An 18,726-nucleotide genomic window follows, 5' to 3' on the forward strand; every position below is an offset into this window, starting at 1 on the left:
GTTATGAAATAAAAAAGATTTAATTAAAACTTGTATTAAACTTGCTTATTTTGCAGTTAAATGATACTAAGTATTTGCTTAGAGTTATCACACCAAAATTATAATTTTCTAGAAATGTTCTGGCCTGGCATGGCCAAGTGTGTTAATGCATGCGACTCGTAATCTGAGGGTTGCGGGTTCGCATCCCCGTTGCGCCAAACATGCTCGCCCTTTCAGCCGTGGGGGCATTATAATGTTACGGTCAATCCCACTATTTGTTTGCAAAAGAGTAGCCCAAGATTTGGTGGTGGGTGGTGATGACTAGCTGCCTTCCCTCTAGTCTTACACTGCTAAGTTAGGGAAGGCTAGCACAGATAGCCCTCGAGTAGCATTATGCGAATTTCAAAAACAAAACAACAAAATAAAACAAAAACTAGAAATGTTTATATGAAGAAAAAAAATGTGAAAAATTGATGTTGCAACATAAGTTGTATCCCATGCTAGGAAACTCAAAATAAAAACACGGTTATTAAAGACTGATGATAAATAACGTAATTTGTTTTGTTTATCAGTCAATCAGAAGTTCTAGATATTAATCCCATAAAAATGTTGAATCATGATTGGTGTTGCTTACCCAGAAATACTGAAGAGAAGCTGGAAGCACTTCAGAAGTGCACAGGAGAATTGAGGAAGCAAATTAGAAAGAATGATCTACAGCATTTCGGTCTGGAGAGATTTTTAGGTTGCCAAAGCATGATAAAATTTTTCATTGGGTTTACAAACTTGGCTTAATTGAAAACATTTTACATTGTTATTGTTCCTGTGCTGCAGAAATTAAGTGGTTACTATTGTAAAGATTGAAGATCAATGAATTATAGAAAATGGCACACTTTTAACCATGATCTGCTTTTGATGGATCAGTCGTTTATGTTTCTACATAAGACATAATTAGGATCTCTTTATCAGGATCTGGCAGATAAATTTAGTGTGATCCAATCCACAGTCAGTCGGAACATTATCTTAAGCAAAACTTCTCTACTTCATTTTAGGATCCCAACTTTTATGACATAGTAGAAGGCAGGTATAGGCTTACATGTCTCCAACATTTAAAGATGCATACCCTAGGATCATGAATATCTTAGACTTTACCAAGTTGGAAAGTCTTTATGAAGTTTATTATTGAATTCTGAATTACTTTTTGTTTATGAGAGTTCACTTGGTGTCATACCCACAAATGTATTTGTTTTTATTAGTAAATTGTACTTTGGATGTATATTTAACAAACATATTACTAGAGTACCTGGAATTTTGGATTTGTTAGAGCCAAGTGATGAAGTGATGACAGAAAAAGGGATTCTTATTGAAGACCTACTGGCTGAAAAAGATTGCTCACTGATTATTCCACATATTTTAGCCAATAAAAATATGATTTTAAAAGGATGAGACCATTGCTGACTTTGAGGGTTCATGCTGAAAAATTGTATTTAGATTAACATTTTTGATTCATTAAATGTATCTGGCACAGTTAATCATTTATAGTCAGTATGCTATCTGTTCACAAATTTATAGTCATTAAATAAACAGCAAGAGTTAAAAATTACTGGTATGGTCACAACTTGAAATATGATATATTTAGGCTGCATTTAAGTTTGAGACTAAAACATAATAAGCCCTCTTAATGTGTGAAAACTGGAAAATTTGAAAATAATACATTCAGTCTACCCAATAAGTGATTTTGGACCATTTATAGAATTAGATATTTACATGGTTTCTGATTTCTAAAGTGTGAAATATTCTTGTAATTTATCCAAAGTCTTTTCATGAACAAACAAGCCTATTATTTGAAACTTGTATTTTGTATAACTGAAATGAATATTACTACTAAGATAAACAGTTTTATTTTGTTTTTGAATAGGTGTGGTGACATGAGGGAAGGAGCAGTGATGTAATTTTTTTATGTATAAATTAAGATGAGAAGTAATGGATGTTATTATATATTTAGGTTAGTAAAGAAAAATGTCTTGTGACATCTATCTATAGATCTTAGTCCTGATTTCACAGACTTGGGAGAAAAAAAGATATTTACTCAGTTGTTATGTTTCTTATAATAAGTTCTTGTGGATATATCTGGACTTCTATACTGAGCCAAGTTCTTAAATTTGGAAAAAAATAAACTATTACAGTTATCCAGTTATTCATTTGTGGTTCTGTATGAAACCACTACCAAATGTTTTACTTTTTTATGTTCAGTAAAAATGTGCAACAGACAAGTTTTATATTAAGCCAGTCTAACAATTTAAGAAGATCACTCAAGTATGATGAATTTTTTTCAAAAGCATTTGTCAGGTATTTTTGTAACTACAGTTTCCTTGCGTATGAAAATATCAGTTGGTTTGTTTCAAGCATATATAATATACACTGCAGTATAATACAGTAATGTATATTTACTACTGAAAGATTTGATACTTATGTGTGAGTTAGTAGGTAAGAAGAAATTAAACTTTTTTTTTTCATTGTTATCCCTATAACATGTACAGTATGGTATTGTTTGTTGTAAAAATGGTAGTTATGACTTAAAAACACACATACTATGAAATATTTATCAACAAACTATTGTGCATTAAGTTAGTTCAGACAATTCATGATTAATGAAATGGAATGACACATTTATTCATACCTGCAAATATAAAAAAAGGAAGTTTTTATTATTGGGTAACTGGCATCAAAGTGTAGTACACTTAAACTACTTACTATAATTTATTTTAATAGCAGAAACCTACATTTGTTTTTGTTTAACATTGATTTTGCAACACATTTAGACCCAGAGCAAAAGTTACTTTATGTTTTCAAAATTTTCTAGTTGATCTAGAAGTTGTTATACTCCCTCCATTTGCATTTTACTGTATTGGTTACACCCATGCCAGCTGGATTTTCATTAGTTGTAACCAATATGCTGTATGGGTTAATATTAATAAAGCAGTTGTAAAAATAACATAAGATATTGACCATGAGTTAAGGTGTCAAAGGTATTAATGTAAGAAATGGGAGTTACTTGAACAGGTGGTAAATGGAAAAGCTGGTCAGTACATCATATAATTAGATATTTTATGAAAGGTAATCATGCTTGTCATGGTTGAAAACATTTGAACACAACAAAGAAATGAAGGCTCATTTAGAGGTCTAAACTAAGACCCTCAAACTGAAGCCTTTCTGGTATTTTAATTGCCTAATATATAATCACATTTGCAAAAAATAGATTAAATCTTTTCAGCTAGAAAAAATAGCTCTTGTAGTTTAGTACATCCAAATAAAAACTTAAAAACCTAATGAGCATAAATCTTTTATTTTTAAGGAAGAGAGAGAATGACATATTTTAAGGGTTTTGTGTTCTTTGTTTTTTGTTCACCCTACTGGGAGAGGACCTGCTTTTTGTAGTTAAATTTTTCTCTCAATACCAAAATCATTGCTTTTTTTAAAGTAAGGCACTAGGCTAAACTTACAAAATAAACTGTTTTCAGCTGTGTAGTTGCCTTGTTTTGCTGTGTGGGGAGAATCTGAAAATTTTAATTTAAAATTCAATTTAAAATATAATCAAATATTAATATTTTAAAAGCTTGAATTAGATAAGGTGTTTTAAAGTGACTGTGACAGAAGAGTTACTGTATGCTTACATTTATCAGTATTAGAAAGAGAAATATCAAAGTGGGCAGTACTTCATTTTATGTAGCTTTGTATATGTGTTAATTAGTTGCACTTTCTTGAAAGGTGTTTCTGGAGACTGTTTCACTTTTGATTAATGGCCTAACAAACCCTTTTAACTTTGATTAATCCTCCATTTACTTGAAAATACAAAGTATATTAAATGTCTTAGTTTGCCACTTATTAAAAATTTGCCATTGATTATTTGTACTAATACTATACTTTCTGTAAGTTTGCATCGTAGTGTCTCATCTTTCACATGGTTGTGGAATAAGTAAAGTTGTGTAACAAAGTTTTTATTTTCAATAAATTAATATATATTAATATTTTATGACTTGTAAAAAAAATTGTTCTCTTTTATTTTTCTTTGTTTTGTAGGTTTCGTCGAACACCTAATACATTGTACATGTTAGATTCCACTCCCTGTGCTGTTATAAGAGCATTTCTACAATTTAGTCATTATGACAGTCTTCTGAAAATATTGAATGATAGAATCAACTATGGGATATTTCCAGACTACTATTGTTACAACATTTTAATGGATTCTTTCTTGAAGAAGCAAAATTATAGAGGTAATTAGTGAAAACAATAACATAAAAAGTAAGTACGTATAGAAAAATAATTTATCAGGAAGATATAACATGTATGCATTTTCATCATCCCTGCCAAAAACTATCTCATGGTAATTTAAATAATGAGTTTGACTACGTCATGACAGGTTATGGGTCAAAGGCCATACATTTACTTCTATATATAATGGGAATAACCAATCTTAAGCTCAGAATGTTTTATGAGTAGTTTTATCTTTCTTTTGAGACAGAAATATGGTTCAGTTACTCAATTCATCATTTGAGAAGACTTGTTTATCTGTGGCTGCTTTTCTCTACCTATTATAGGTTCATAACCAATTGAAAGCTCTGCATTTTCTCTAGGTAATTCTGCTAGTCTTTCTAAGTTGTTTAGAAGAGAAAATCTTTTATATCACTAGAAAGTGTGAAGTATTATAATCAATGCAATTTTTGAAAAGAAATTAGATATTTTTAGACCCAAATACAACATAGTTAGGTAGCCTGGAAAATTATGATAGATTTTTGTGATATTGGTGTAGAAATTTATAATTTTTTGGTTTTGAATCATGCATACATAAAGTGTACAGAAGTTTTTTTTTTAATATCCATATGTGAAGTTGGGCAAGGCTTATGATAAGGCTTATGTTTTTATTTGCTTTTCTGTGTTTTAAGAAAAATAACTGAAATTTAAATAGTTATTTTGAAGGAGTAGTACACCCACACACACATGCATGTGTAATTTATGGTAACTGAAATCTTACTGTACAAAATATTAGAAACTACAAATTTATTGATTACTGTGTAAGTATAGAAAACAGGATTTTCATAAACACTTTCACACCTATATTACCACTAAATCCAAGCTTATTGGATTAGATACAACTTTGCAGAAGGCCATATCATAAATATTTTCTCTCACTTTTATATAGTACTTTAGACAATTCTTATTGCAAATACTGTGCTCTGTAAACAAGCTGATAAATCCTACCTCACTTTGTTTTCAGAAGCATAAGGTATTTAGAATAAACATTTGTGATTTCTTGTTACAATCTGCAGTTGTTCTAAAACAAAAAAGTAATTTAAATTTATTTCCTAATTTTTGTTATGGTTATGAGGTCAGTCAGACCAGTCAACACTGTACAGAATTAGCATTGATAGAATAACAGATGAAATATAAAGTTTTATTCAATAAATGTTTAATGATTACGTAGAATGATATAGAGATTATGTAGATGAAATTTTGCAATTTTCAGATAAATAAAATAAACATAAAAATTACTTTATGTGCTGGATATTCAACATTTTAAAAGAAAAAAATCATAAGCAGGTCTTTTATAAAAACAAGTCTTAATACTTAACTTAACCTGGAACTTTGTGTATGAAAGCTTTGTAATTTTGTTTGTAATCTGCAAAATGTTGAGAAAATACATTATATGTTATCAAAAGTTATAATTACTCCTATAGATACTTTCATGGTTATGAGCTGTGTGGATCCCATGCATCCAGTATTCATAGGGTTAAAAATCCCAGATGTAAGATAATTTGGTGTAAAGAGAGTAGCATTACATGGACTTGATACAAAGATGTCATTACATTTTGGATAGGTTTTGAATAATGTGATGGTTCCTGTTCTTTCTGCTTCTCTTACAGGGACATTCAAGCAGGATGTGGCATGGTAAAAATCCTGTAAAAGAACAAGTATCAGCAAGCATACTTGAAACTGTTTGCACTGCAAGACCTACTTTGACTGTCAGTTGAATAGTACAGGGTGTTCAGGAAGTCACTGTGCAGTTTTGTAATCATATTTTATTCAGTCTATTTCAAGCCAGCAACTGATAGCAGTGTTTAGAAACAAAATAAGAAGGATCCAGGCCTGTATTGATGCCAACGGGGGTCACTTTCAACATTGTTTATAATTGTCATTCATATTTACCTCCTGTATTCTATATTGAAACATGTCTGTTAATAAATAAATAAGTGCACAGTGACTTTCCGAACACCCTGTATATGCAAAACATGGCATGCTGTGTGTGTCCAATCTTGACACAGCAAAAGCAAGTATGTCATGGACATCCTATTCACTGGTAATGTTGTTCAAGGTACTTGCATTGCTGTTCAAAATTGTTTGGAAAAAGTCAAAAATTAGATTTTAGGCTACTTTAAAAGAATGTAGATATAAAATCACAGGTGAAACATCAAAATTTTATTAATCTTCAAATGTAGTATAACAGAAACTCAGTGAGAGTGCTTGAGTTGAGCAAAAAGTTAATAATTTTTGTCCCCTCCTTTTGCCTTAATAACTGCAGACAGTCTTTCAGCCATTGTTGCAACATATTTAATCAAAATGTAATTTGGGAATTTACTCCATATTTCTGTAATACACTCAAAGTTTTTTTTGGAAGTAACTTTTGACTTGTCAATTTTCTGATTTTAAAAAACCCAGATCTGTTTAATTGGGTTAAGACCAGGGCTTTGTGGGGGCTATTGCATTATTTGAATGACTCCAGTAACTTTTTTTTCCTAGTTAAATAATTTTTACATAGGTTCGATGAGTGTATGGGGCTATTATCTTCATGGTAGTAGAATATTTTATCATTAATGCACAAATTTGATGTTATTTACACTGGTCCATTATTCCACTTATTTTGCAAGTATCTTCTGTTGCCTCAGCAGAAAAACACCCCCAAAATCATCACATTGCCTGTCCTATGCTTCATGGTAGGTGCTATTCACTGAGGTAATTATATTTCACCTTTCTTCTGCTGGACGTACAACCTATGCTTTGAAATATTTCAGACTTGGATTCAGTCTTCCATAACAACTTTCATCATTCATTAGTAGTTCAGTTTTGTACTTCTTAGAAAATTTCAGTTTCTTGACAGTATTTGGAGATCAAAGTAAAGGTTTTGAAATGCAACATGACCAAATATTCCTTTCTTGTTGAGTTTTGATGGTACTGTAAATTTGGATGCTTTTCTGTTATTTGGTATGTTGTAGTTTATCTTATGCTTTTACCCCAAAGGCTGTATCAAGAAAGATACTTAACATCAGTATCACTGAGTTCAGGTGTTCTGCCTTTTACTTTCCTATTTTCAAATTTACCTGTCTCAGTCTCATGATTTAGGTGTATTTGACAGTGTTTGGGGAGCATTTCAAGCCTGCAGCATTTTGTTGGAGTCCAACCAGCATCACATAAAGCTTTTACTTGAACTCTCTACTCTGCTGACAGTTCTCTACATATTTTGGGCCATGGCATGACATCAACAACACTTAATATGTTGTGTTAAACATTGTTTTTGTCAAGGTGAATTTGTGGAGAGCTATTAAATTGATTTCTTGTAGCATATAGTGCAACAATATCCTAGCTCCTTGCTAGTTTTTTTCTGTTAGTTAAAACACTGCATGAGTAGCATGATGATTATTTAAAATCCAAAACAGGATCAGTATGTTTGTTTATGCAGAACCACTATCACATGCCCTTTGTACAAGTATATGGGAATACTAAAGAAAGATAGGTATTCTTATACTGGCTTATTCAGTTGTCAACATGGATCAGTGAAGCATTACCATAGTGTTGAAATTTACATTGACAGAGAAAAATTATTCTCATAAAAGTGGAAAGAATGACAAAATATTCTCTTATCCTAACACATAGTATTGTACAATATTTTCAGAAGTGTTGTTATTGATGAGTTATATTTGATTCTCAAGTTCAAACTTTGTATCTCCTAGTCTTTTGTTATTTTATGGGCTAGGTAGACATTACCTGTTGCCAAATTCTAGTGGTTAGTGGTAAGTGAAAGGAGTGCAAGGTTTTTAAGTTCTTTTGAAATTTTTTGAGATAAATGTATGATGTGATTTCAAATGGTGGCAGATATTGTAGCTGAGAAGAAGTTTAGTTTCATTTAATTTGTTAATCTAAAGATGACCTAAGAAGGTAAAAATGCTGTTTTATGCTTTATTAGTAAAAGTGTTAATACCCATAGCAGCTGTTCTGAGATATATTGGTTCCACTTAGTTCCAAACTTCCTGAAATGAACCGTTCCTTATCATAGACAAAGGTCTGAGGTCCTGATAGGTAAGTCATTTTACACAACAAGTCTAGGATTTTTTTCTCTCCACTATTCAAAGTGTGACTGCCTCTAAGTATGCTTGAGAAAAGTCCCAAACACTTGTTTGTCTCAGATCCAGTGACTCACCCCAATCATTTTGTACTTCTGAGTGTTTATTTTTCAACTCAAAGATGAAGTGTTACTGCCAGAACAGGCTAGGATACTTCAAAAAAAATAGAGATTTTGTCCTACTTCTTCTTTGTTTAGTAATTAGCCCAAAATATTTCCACTTGTAGTTATTAATTTTGGACACTATATATTATTTGTTAAAATATAGTGTTGAGAAAGAAATGTAACCTGGATATGAAATAATAAAAATAGTTGAAAGTCACACTGTGTAGTACATTCTAAATGGGAATAATATTAAGAAATTAAGCCTCTGACTTGTTGGTGAAGCTTCAAAAAACAGTGAAGTGATGGAAATATAATATTAAACTTAAGAATTAGAAACCTTCTTGACTCTTGGAATCCTGGACAACTTGTGATTTACATCTAACATGAGAAAGGTTGTTCCCACAGAACTCACATTCCTGCAAATTTATTATGTTTAAGTTGTTGTTCAACTCTAATCCTACTAATAAGCTAATATGCTAATTCTAATATGTAGTTATAGTTGGTCAGTGAAATGATATAAAAAGGGAATGTCTTATTTGGAAAATACTTTTTATCCTTGATATTTATAGTTTTATAAATGGACAAAAGCAACTGTTGACCTACTTTACAAGATTTGTAACCATGACATAGAATAGACCATTAGTTACAGTTCATAGTGTCTACAGTCAGATATTTTATAGCAACCTTCAAATGAATGTCATTTGCTGATATTGCATGGGAAATTGACATGTACCCTATTTTTGTCTCTAATATACAATTTATGTGATTAGGTGAAACTCTTTGATATTGGTTAAAGTATAACACAAACTGTACAATCAACTGAATTTGCTAATGTGTGATGAAAGGTGTAAATTCGGAGTCAGTTATACATTACCTGTGGAGAGGTTTGTTGTACTGCATGCAGGCTTTGTGCATAACATTGTGAGCCTCAGTATGAAATCTGACAACTGTGTAATGTTATGTGTGTAATAAATTTTTCCTAGTAAACAATAGCACTACACTCTTACTGGTGGGATAAGGGTTATAGTACTACAAGGGGAAAGGAATTCATAGAAAATAGATATGCAGTAAAGTGTTGGTGAATTATTTTTATTTCATAACATGCAGAAAATATACACGTCATCCTGTCCTTTGTATTTAAACTTCAGTAGCCTTGGGAAGTTGGAATGCCAGATTGCCACATAGATAATGAAAAGAGTGCATGGAGTTTGATGTTTGTCATTGGTTTGATAGATTTGGGTAGTGATTTTGAAACTTGGTAATAAAGTTGTTCAGTGGGTACCCAGCATAAACACCAAAATTTTCAGTTTTCTATATACAATACACACAAAAACTCCCATTGCTTTTCAAGATATGCAGATTTTTTGTAATATTTTAACTATACTGTTGAAAGATGTAACTAAAAAGCTTGAGAAAAATTTAAGGAAAAGTATAAATTTTGTTTTAAGTAAAAAGAAAATGCATCTGTTTGTTAAATACTTTTTAACATTATTTAATTGAAATATCATAAACACAAGTGAATACTTTATTTCTGTTACGTAAGTTAAAATTAAATTTAAGATCATAGCTACTTAAGTGCTGCTTAGAAACTTGATCAGTTATATGTGATGCATATTGTTGGTGTTGTTTGACAGATGCTACCAAGATAGCATCATTGATGATGTTGCAAGAAGATTTCAATCATCCAATCAGTTGTATGCTTGCTCTTTACTCATGCCACATGTATTTACGTGATCCACAACCAGAACCATGGGACAGTGAACTTGGTAAGAAGAAGGAGACAAAAGAGGAAGAGGAAGAAGAGGTGATTTATTTGTTTAGAATATTTATCAAAGTAATTAAACACTTGTATCATATATTATATTGTTGTAGATTGATTAATGTGGTTCTGTGTTGAATGAATTGTGTTTTTATTTACACTATCTTTCATCCTGTTGTTACTTGATGCAGCTTTCTGCTTTTTTTCATGAATTGATTTTTAGTATAAAACGTTAAATTGTTACGTGTAAATATAAAATAATATATTTCAGCATATTTCTGAGAAGTTATGTATTTATCCCTTTCTTCTCAGGTATCCTTTACTAGGTATGACACTTAGTTTGTGTCTTACATTCAAAATGTAGGATGTGGATAATGTAATTTGGTAGGGTAACATGAGCTGCATGTGCCCCAAGTGATTTACAACATATAATGGTGTGGATATTAGTTAGACACAGTTCAAAGGTCAATCAAAATGGCAAAAAAAAACAATACAATTAAATTATAAATAGATGTGTATTGTTACAAGCATAAAGCTACTTTGGATAAATTAATATAGTTGCATGTTGCAGTTTGAAGTCATTAAAAAAAAACAGTTTATATTTATTTCAATTGTTTGGTAGTTATGAGTTAGGGTAGATAAAGTATAAAGTTTTACAGAAAAAAAGTTTGAAATGTATTTATGAGGTTTTAGAGATTATATAAAGAAAATATAAGATTTCTAAGGCAAGAAAAAGTATTTTTAATCTTAACATAAAAATTACTTAGCACATGGATTATCAAAACAAATACTCAATATGCTTATGGAAAAAATACTTCAATGAAATAAATGCTTTGTTTCTGTGAAAGACTTGTAATGTTAACTGAAATACTGCCAAATTTGGTAATTGTAGTTGAATGTAGATTTAGAATTGCTAAGTGATAGTTAATGTAGAGTGAGACTTAGTGGTTAACCATGTATGTATATGAATCCTCCCATAATATTCATTGATGAATTTTTAGCTTTAGAATGAGTATGTTACATTTAACACTTTTGGAATCTCACAATGTTGTTAAGAGTTAAGTGATTGTCTTAAATGTCTACTGGCCCTGGAATCACTTAATTTTAGTTGTCACCTTGTTGTTATTGATAATCAAAACCTACTAGCCCATTTTTGTCTATCCTTTATTCGTGCTTTATTTGATGACCTTGCATCTCATCAATAGCTCTGCATGTAATTCTTATTCCAAAAGGACTGTTGTGATCAGATGCACAAAATCTCCTGCATGCTTTCTATGATTCAGCTGGTATACAAGGATGATATAGGGAAATGTGATTTATTCACTTACCTGAATATTGATTAGAATTTTCAATTATTACTATTTTTGATTATTCTAACAACTGATTAAACAAAGTTAAGATGAAATTGATTGTCACAAAAATTAAGTAATTGAAATTAATGTTTCTGATTATTTACACACTTAAATTGCTCAAACTAGCCAAGTAATTAAAATATATTAATTATTTTTGTTTGTTTTTAAGCACAAAGCTGCATAGTGGGAGGCTACCCCATTATTTGAAGGTCTCAGTTTTACTCCTGTTGCCACTAAACTTGCTTACCCTGTCTTTGCAATTGTAAAACTACTAAGGTTATCTGCTATTGTCAGCTAGTTGGCATCATCCATGACTCACTTTTGGATTACTTAAGTGTAAAATAAATTTTAAATTTACTGTTTTTTGTTTCTTTTACATTGTGTTATGTTTCTAATATGTAATTGTGAATTGTATATGTTGAATAAGCAGGATCTAGGTTGGGGTCCAGTTGATTCAGACCCCTCAATTATTTCCTGGAATTAATAACCATATTTTTTAAAGGTTCAATAAGTAGGAATAGATCTAGAGCAGGAGTCCAGAAGGGTCCAAGCTCCTTCACTCATTTTACTGACATTAAATGACATACTGGATTGGGCCTGGCATGGCCATGGCTTGGTGGTTAGGGTGCTTGATTTATAGTTTTTGTTGTTGACAAACATGCTTGCTGTTTGAACTGTGGGGGCATTATAAATGATGGTCAGTTTCACAATTCATTAGTAGAAGAGTAACTCAAGAGTTGACTAACTGCCTTCCTTCCAGTTTTTCAATGCTTAATTAGAGATGGCTACCTGGAAAAGAGGTGGGTGTCATCAGCTATTTTTTTCTGAGCATCACCAATGATGTATGTACAACTAAGGTGCCTCAGTGGTTATGAGTGGTATCAAGACTAAAGAGAAAAAAAAGACTCTACTGTTTAATGTTGTATTACCAGCTGCAGAAAGAGTAGTAAAATAACAAAATAAAATGTTTGCATCTGGGTTACAGTAATGGTCTATTTTATTTAGACAATTTATTAATCACATTACAAAAATGGTATGCTAGCAATGCTTGCACAAGTTTGCTTAACTGCTTATCTTGTACCCCTTTTTCTGTATTAAATTCAGTAGGGTGCTTCATTTTGATTGCCATAATATAAAAGACTGTTTAGTGAAGATATTGATAATTGGTTTATGTTGTGAATGAATATTTTATGATTCAGTTTTTTATTATTGTAAGATAGTTAAAAGTAGACAGTTATTGGAAGTTGTGTTTGTAACTCATTGATGTCAAGAATATAGTATGCAAACAATTTAGTAATGAACATATAAATAGTATGAAAGAAGCAGGAAATAGCAGATAGACAAAGCAGAAGAGAGTAAAATCATGGCCAAGGTGAAGTGACAGGCCTAACGATTAATCTAGGCCCAATGTTTAACATATTTGAGGAAAACCAGCACTTTTAGAAGATGCAAGAAGTATAGTGTATTCTGTCAAAGCAAATTCTAAAGTAATTAAATCAGTCTGATTGCACTTTTACAAAAGGAACAAATGATATCTAAAGTACATGGACTTGACAGTTAGTGGAAGAGCTGTATATAACTGCAGTAACTCATGCCACAGTTGAAAGTGAATTATATATAGAATACTAGTGCAATAGAACTAGAGAAAAATAATTTTCCTTGCCAATTGAAATTCCAAAGCAATTGAATAGGCATAAGTTGACTTTTGACAAGAATAAGAGAACTAGATAGTTTTTATGATATATCTATTACCTTTATAATGTAAAGAAGTTGTACATGCATTTAAATAGTTCTGAATTTATACATTATTCTGAAAACAAGTAGAGTGAGTGTTGTTAGTTTATTTTTGAATTTATCACCAACAAATCATGGATATCTACTGTAGAAGAATCCTAAGCACAACAATAACACAGGATATATTTATATTATATAAGTAAAAACCTGTAATTAACATTGATATGGTTTAATATTATTCCCGTATTGCTACTGTAGCTAAGCCTTAGAGAGTACAGCCTTTGTCTTCATTTGTTGTCTCCATTCATAAACAGGGCTTTACTTATTTCAGGGTACTAAAGACGATATTACTCTAGCCTGGTCAGTTTCACACGTATTACTCACTTCAATTTGTTCTGTCTTTACACAGTGGGAGATTATGTTGGCTATATTTAGAAAACCAAAGAACTGTTTTTTGGTGTTTTTTTTGTTTTACTTTTAATCACAATGTCAAGTATTTTCTTGTCTCTCAGAGTCTTATGTGTCAATTTAATAGTAATATTTGTTTTTAAAATGTACAGTGTCAGGCAAAGGTATTCATTCCCTTTCAAAGTTTGCACAGTTTGTTGCTATATGAGATTGCAGTCATGAAACTTTTAAATGGGTCCTTGTATTTAAAATTTACACATACTACAAATTGAGAAAGCTAAAAGAATGCTGATATTATGTAAGTTAAATTTTCAAAAAAAAAATCTCAATTACATAAGTATACAGCCCCTTTGATGTTGCAACTCTAAATCATTCAGATGCAGGAAATTATGTGGCTTCAACCCCAGATGTGGAACTTTGCAAATCTTTTAAACTCACTGTTAACTTTATAATGCATCCCTAGCTTGTTTCCTACTTACTTGGCTGCTTAATATAAAAGGGTGACCTGATCTAGGTAGTAAATGGATGGTATGAAGCGCATCACACTTCTTAATGATGGCCTTCACTGTACTCAAACGGATAATCAGTAGTTCTGAAATTTTCTTGTAACCTTCTCCTAATCAATATTTCTCTACCACTTTATCCCTTTCTATATAGAAACCTCTTTGGTTTTCATGATTGGTTTATCATATCACTATGTTACTTATGGCTTGAACAAATACATTTACTCTTAAGTTAAACCACTTTGATTACACACAGACAGAAACCATTACACTAATTTTTTCTTAAACTAATAAGTATACAGCCTCTTTGAACTTGACAAAATTTGGGTAATTTTGTCAGGAAAATGGGCAAAAAGTACTTTATCCCATTGTGCAAAGCTGCGAGGAACCCATTCATAAAAAGACTCACAGCAGTAACTGCTGCCAAAGGTACGCTCTTCCATTGAGTGCTGATTTAGAGGCCTGAATAGTGATACTATACACAAATTTCATATATTTTCTTTGCAGGTTTTGCTGATATTCAGCCTTCTTCACACATAACAGATTTGATCATTAGAGCTTTTGATAAAAACAAGTTAATTAAAAAAATGTCTACATTGTATTTCCTCAAAATGTGACATTATTGGTTAGAGGTAAGCACTTTTGGAAGGCACTGTATAATTTATCAGTAGTTTTAATAATTATTGTACTATAGGGAATTTGTTCATAATTGAGTAACATTATGACTTTTTTTTCCAAATGCAAAGTTAAGTGAAACATGAATCTTGCTATCTGAAAAAAGTAGGAAATAAACAATGAAAGAACCTCTGAGTACAGCTTTGTTTGTTAATACATGATTTGCCAGCTTTGTTTGTTAATACATGATTTGCAGATTTTTTACATTTAATATATCAAACAAAATTTAAAACATTTAACACTTGAATAACATGTAACTAAACTGTTAGCACTCCAACTATTTTACGCATACTTATAAGCATGTAAAAACTGACTGAAGTAACAAGTCTGGAAAATGTTAACAGATTTCTTTCCAATAAAGGTTAAATTAAAAATACAGTTTGTGAGATAGAAGTCTATTATGAGTTTTGATTTGCTGTATCTTCTGCGTGGGGATCAGCAAACCAAAGAAGTACAGTAAAGTCTTCCATTAGTGGTGCATGTATATGTTATTTATGAAGTTTTTAATAATTTGTTTCAATTTACCATTTAATAAACAAAAGTATGATTAATTTACTAATGAAACACAGCTTTGAAAACAACTGTAAAGTTTAAATATGCTTGGATAGAGCAAGATTAGGCTATCATGAAAGTGTAAAAATATTAGTGTAAGGTTTTTTATATTTTCTGTAAATGTTACTTTCAGTTTATTTTTAATTGTGAATTGTGAAAATATTTGTTTGTTAGATCTGTTTTAAAAACTAAAGAAATTTTCTTTTGAAAAGACAACATATAACTTGAGATAAGATAGGCTTATATGGTTTAGAGGTATTACAATAAGATATTAATATTTGGAGAAGGTTTTGTCATCACTTAGTACTAATAGTTTACCAAGATACAGGAATACATATACATTATGGAGCAAAGAAGTCACATAAATATAGATTGCTTATGGCTTAGTAAATGTATGTTGGTATTTAGTTCTTTGTTTAAAATTATGGTGATTTTATCTTTTAATAAACATACTACAGTTTTCATAGTTGCAATGATTGCAAGTATGGTGCTTTTTTATTATGTTCAAAAAGTGAATTTATTATTCATATCAGGTAAGTTCAGTTATGTTTATTATTCAGTAGGTATGATAGGATATCAGAATATTCTGATAGCTGAAATGTATTATTTTGTTTATACTGCTCAATCAACAAGCATAATTAAACTGGCTAAATAATAATTTCTAATTGTAATTGTGATGGCTTAAATAAAATAATGATTACATTTATAGGTGATAGTAAAATGTTTTATTTACTTACACAGGCTTGCAAATTTAAACTTCGTAAAAGCACTTTGGGTTTTAATAATGTAAGGATTTTTACAAATTGGGAAGAAAACTTACTAAGATCAAATTATTATTTTGTTTAGAACAGTTAACATGTTTTATTTTTGTTATACTTTTTTAACAAAAATACAAACTGAAGAAGAGGGAACATTGATGTCAAATGAACATGCATCCTCATTCATCATGATATTTTTGTGAAATTTAAGTCTTTTAGTCTCAAAACTATGTGTTAAGGTCTTTCTTTTATGTATTGTATCTCAAGCATCTTGTTTTAATGACCAACAGTAATCAGCTAATGTTCCACCTTTCCTGATATCTCCTTTCCATCTCCCTGGTGTCTCAATGAAACTTTCTCCTTGTTCTCTTTTGATGGCATTGAGATTTTCAATGGACAGGAGATTCCAAGTTTGTGTGGGTTTGGCACTTTCCTGTTCTTTTCTACAGGAATTGGAGTCCCTCAGGGCTGTGTTTTGAGTATCACACTTTTCAGTATAAAGATTAATGTCATCACTGAACAACTCCCTCTTACTGTTGCAAGTGGGCTCTATGTTGACCACTTTCACATCTCATGTCAATCATCAAACATGAGGTATATTGAGTGGCAGCTACAGATTTCCCTCTGTCATTTACTGAAGCAGATCACAGCAAATGGCTTTAACTTCTCTCTCTCTAAAACCATTTGCATACACTTCTGCTGCTAACGGGATGTTCACCTTGATCCTGAACTCCATATCGATGAAATTGTGCTGCCTGTGGTCCCTGACATAAAGTTCTTGGGGCTTATTATTGACCATAAGCTGGATTTTATACCACACATCAACAGCTACAGGTCAAATGTACAAGAGCACTGAATATCCTACGTGTCCTTTCTTTTGCTACTTGGGGACCAGATTAATGTTCTATGCTAAAGATATATCGTGCTCTTATTTGATCGAAACTCGATTATGGATCACTGGTCTATGGCTTTGCCAGGACCTCAGCCTTAAAGATACTTGACTCCATTCATCATCAAGGACTTCGGCTCTGCACTGGGGCTTTCCGCACTTCTCCATTTCAGATCTTATGCATAGAGTCTCGTGAACCTTTTTGCACCTCTGCTGTTTGCAACTGTCTTTACTATATGCTTCGAAACTTTGTTCCATCGCCCCTTTTGGTCTTCGAATCCAGGTGCAGTTAGATGAATTGGGTCTGTCTTTGGATAACTTTGCTGTATCCACTGGTCAGCCCATCCCACCATGGCTTTTTACAGTCCCCAAATGTGACATATCTTTAAGTCATCTGAGAAAAGTAGACACTCCTGATTGGAAATACTGTCTGTTATTCACTGAACATCTTTTGAACCATTCTTCCATTCCTATTCATACAGATGGTTTGAAATCAGGTGTCTGTGTGGGGTCTGCCATGGTTTGTTGTGGTTCAGTGGTTGTGAGCAGAAACCCCTCTACAGCTTTTGTGCTCACTGCTGAACTGTATGCTATTTTTCTTGCTCTGGATCATATAGAAGCTAAGCGGTACTCAAACTGCACTATTTATACTGACTTGCTTTGTTCTCTATTGGCCCTGGAATAACTTCACGTTAGTACACACCCTGCTCTCACCGATATTCAAAACCGACTGGCCCATTTCTCTTTAACATCTACTTGTATCTAGTTTTTATGGATACTGGGCTTCTTTGTTATTCATGCGAATAAACTCGCTGACACCGCAGCTAAATCTATCTGCTCTGGCATTATCACCATTGTGCCTGTTACATACTTGGACTATGGTTTTGTATTGAAGGCTTGGCTCCATGCCAGCTGGCAATCGACTTTGAATGAGCAATGAGAAAACAAGCTTTTCCAAATAAAACCCTACATTGGATTTTGGCCGTCTTTCTACCGTAAGGATTGGTAAGAGGAAGTTGTTCTAACTGGACTACACATTGGTCACAGTTTTGTAACTCATCATTTTCTTTTATCTGGAACTGATGCATCAATGTGTAGGCTGTGTAACACTCAGGTCACAATAAGCCACATTTTACTGTCTTGCTGTCATTATGACTCTCAACAATGGCACCATTTTAAATGTGTTCTGTCCCAAGGTTTGTCCATAATGTTAGACAGTGTTATTGGTAATGGTGACACTGTCCACCTTGGAAATGTTTTCAGTTTTTTAAAGGCCATTAATGTTTTTAATGGCATATGAGGTTTTTAATTTATATAATTAGACCTTTTTTAATGTGATTTCTTTTTAAGAATCACAGTTTTTCTAGTCCAATTTGAAATTAGAAAATGGCTGTAACATCAAATAATTCTTAAACCAGGACTGGAAAGACCAACTTTAGGTGACTAATGCTGCTGTTTGAACTACCTGTTGGTCATCCTGGTGAGTTATTATTAAAATATTGCTTTCAGTCTTTAAAAACTTTTATTACTTTACTTTTTGAAAATGGCTATAATGTCATTTGTGCCATAAAACACCAAATCAAGCAACCAATAAACTGTTTGTTGTGCCCAAGAATACAGGAG

The 18,726-nt window shown here is 31.8% G+C and overlaps 1 protein-coding gene across 4 annotated transcripts in view; it reads left to right on the plus strand.

Moving 5' to 3' along the window:
* The window catches only part of LOC143256706 (small ribosomal subunit protein mS27), a 63,594-nt gene that overhangs the window by 27,751 nt on the left and 17,117 nt on the right, over nucleotides 1–18,726 (plus strand). For all 4 annotated transcript variants that reach the window (XM_076514287.1, XM_076514316.1, XM_076514308.1 and 1 more), the window contains 2 exons: nucleotides 4,057–4,250; nucleotides 10,108–10,277. In XM_076514287.1, coding sequence (XP_076370402.1) covers nucleotides 4,057–4,250; nucleotides 10,108–10,277 — 364 coding nt within the window. The remainder of the gene's footprint in view (nucleotides 1–4,056; nucleotides 4,251–10,107; nucleotides 10,278–18,726) is intronic.

This window comes from Tachypleus tridentatus, chromosome 1 (genome assembly GCF_004210375.1).
Source record: "Tachypleus tridentatus isolate NWPU-2018 chromosome 1, ASM421037v1, whole genome shotgun sequence".
In the NCBI taxonomy this organism is placed as follows: domain Eukaryota; kingdom Metazoa; phylum Arthropoda; class Merostomata; order Xiphosura; family Limulidae; genus Tachypleus; species Tachypleus tridentatus.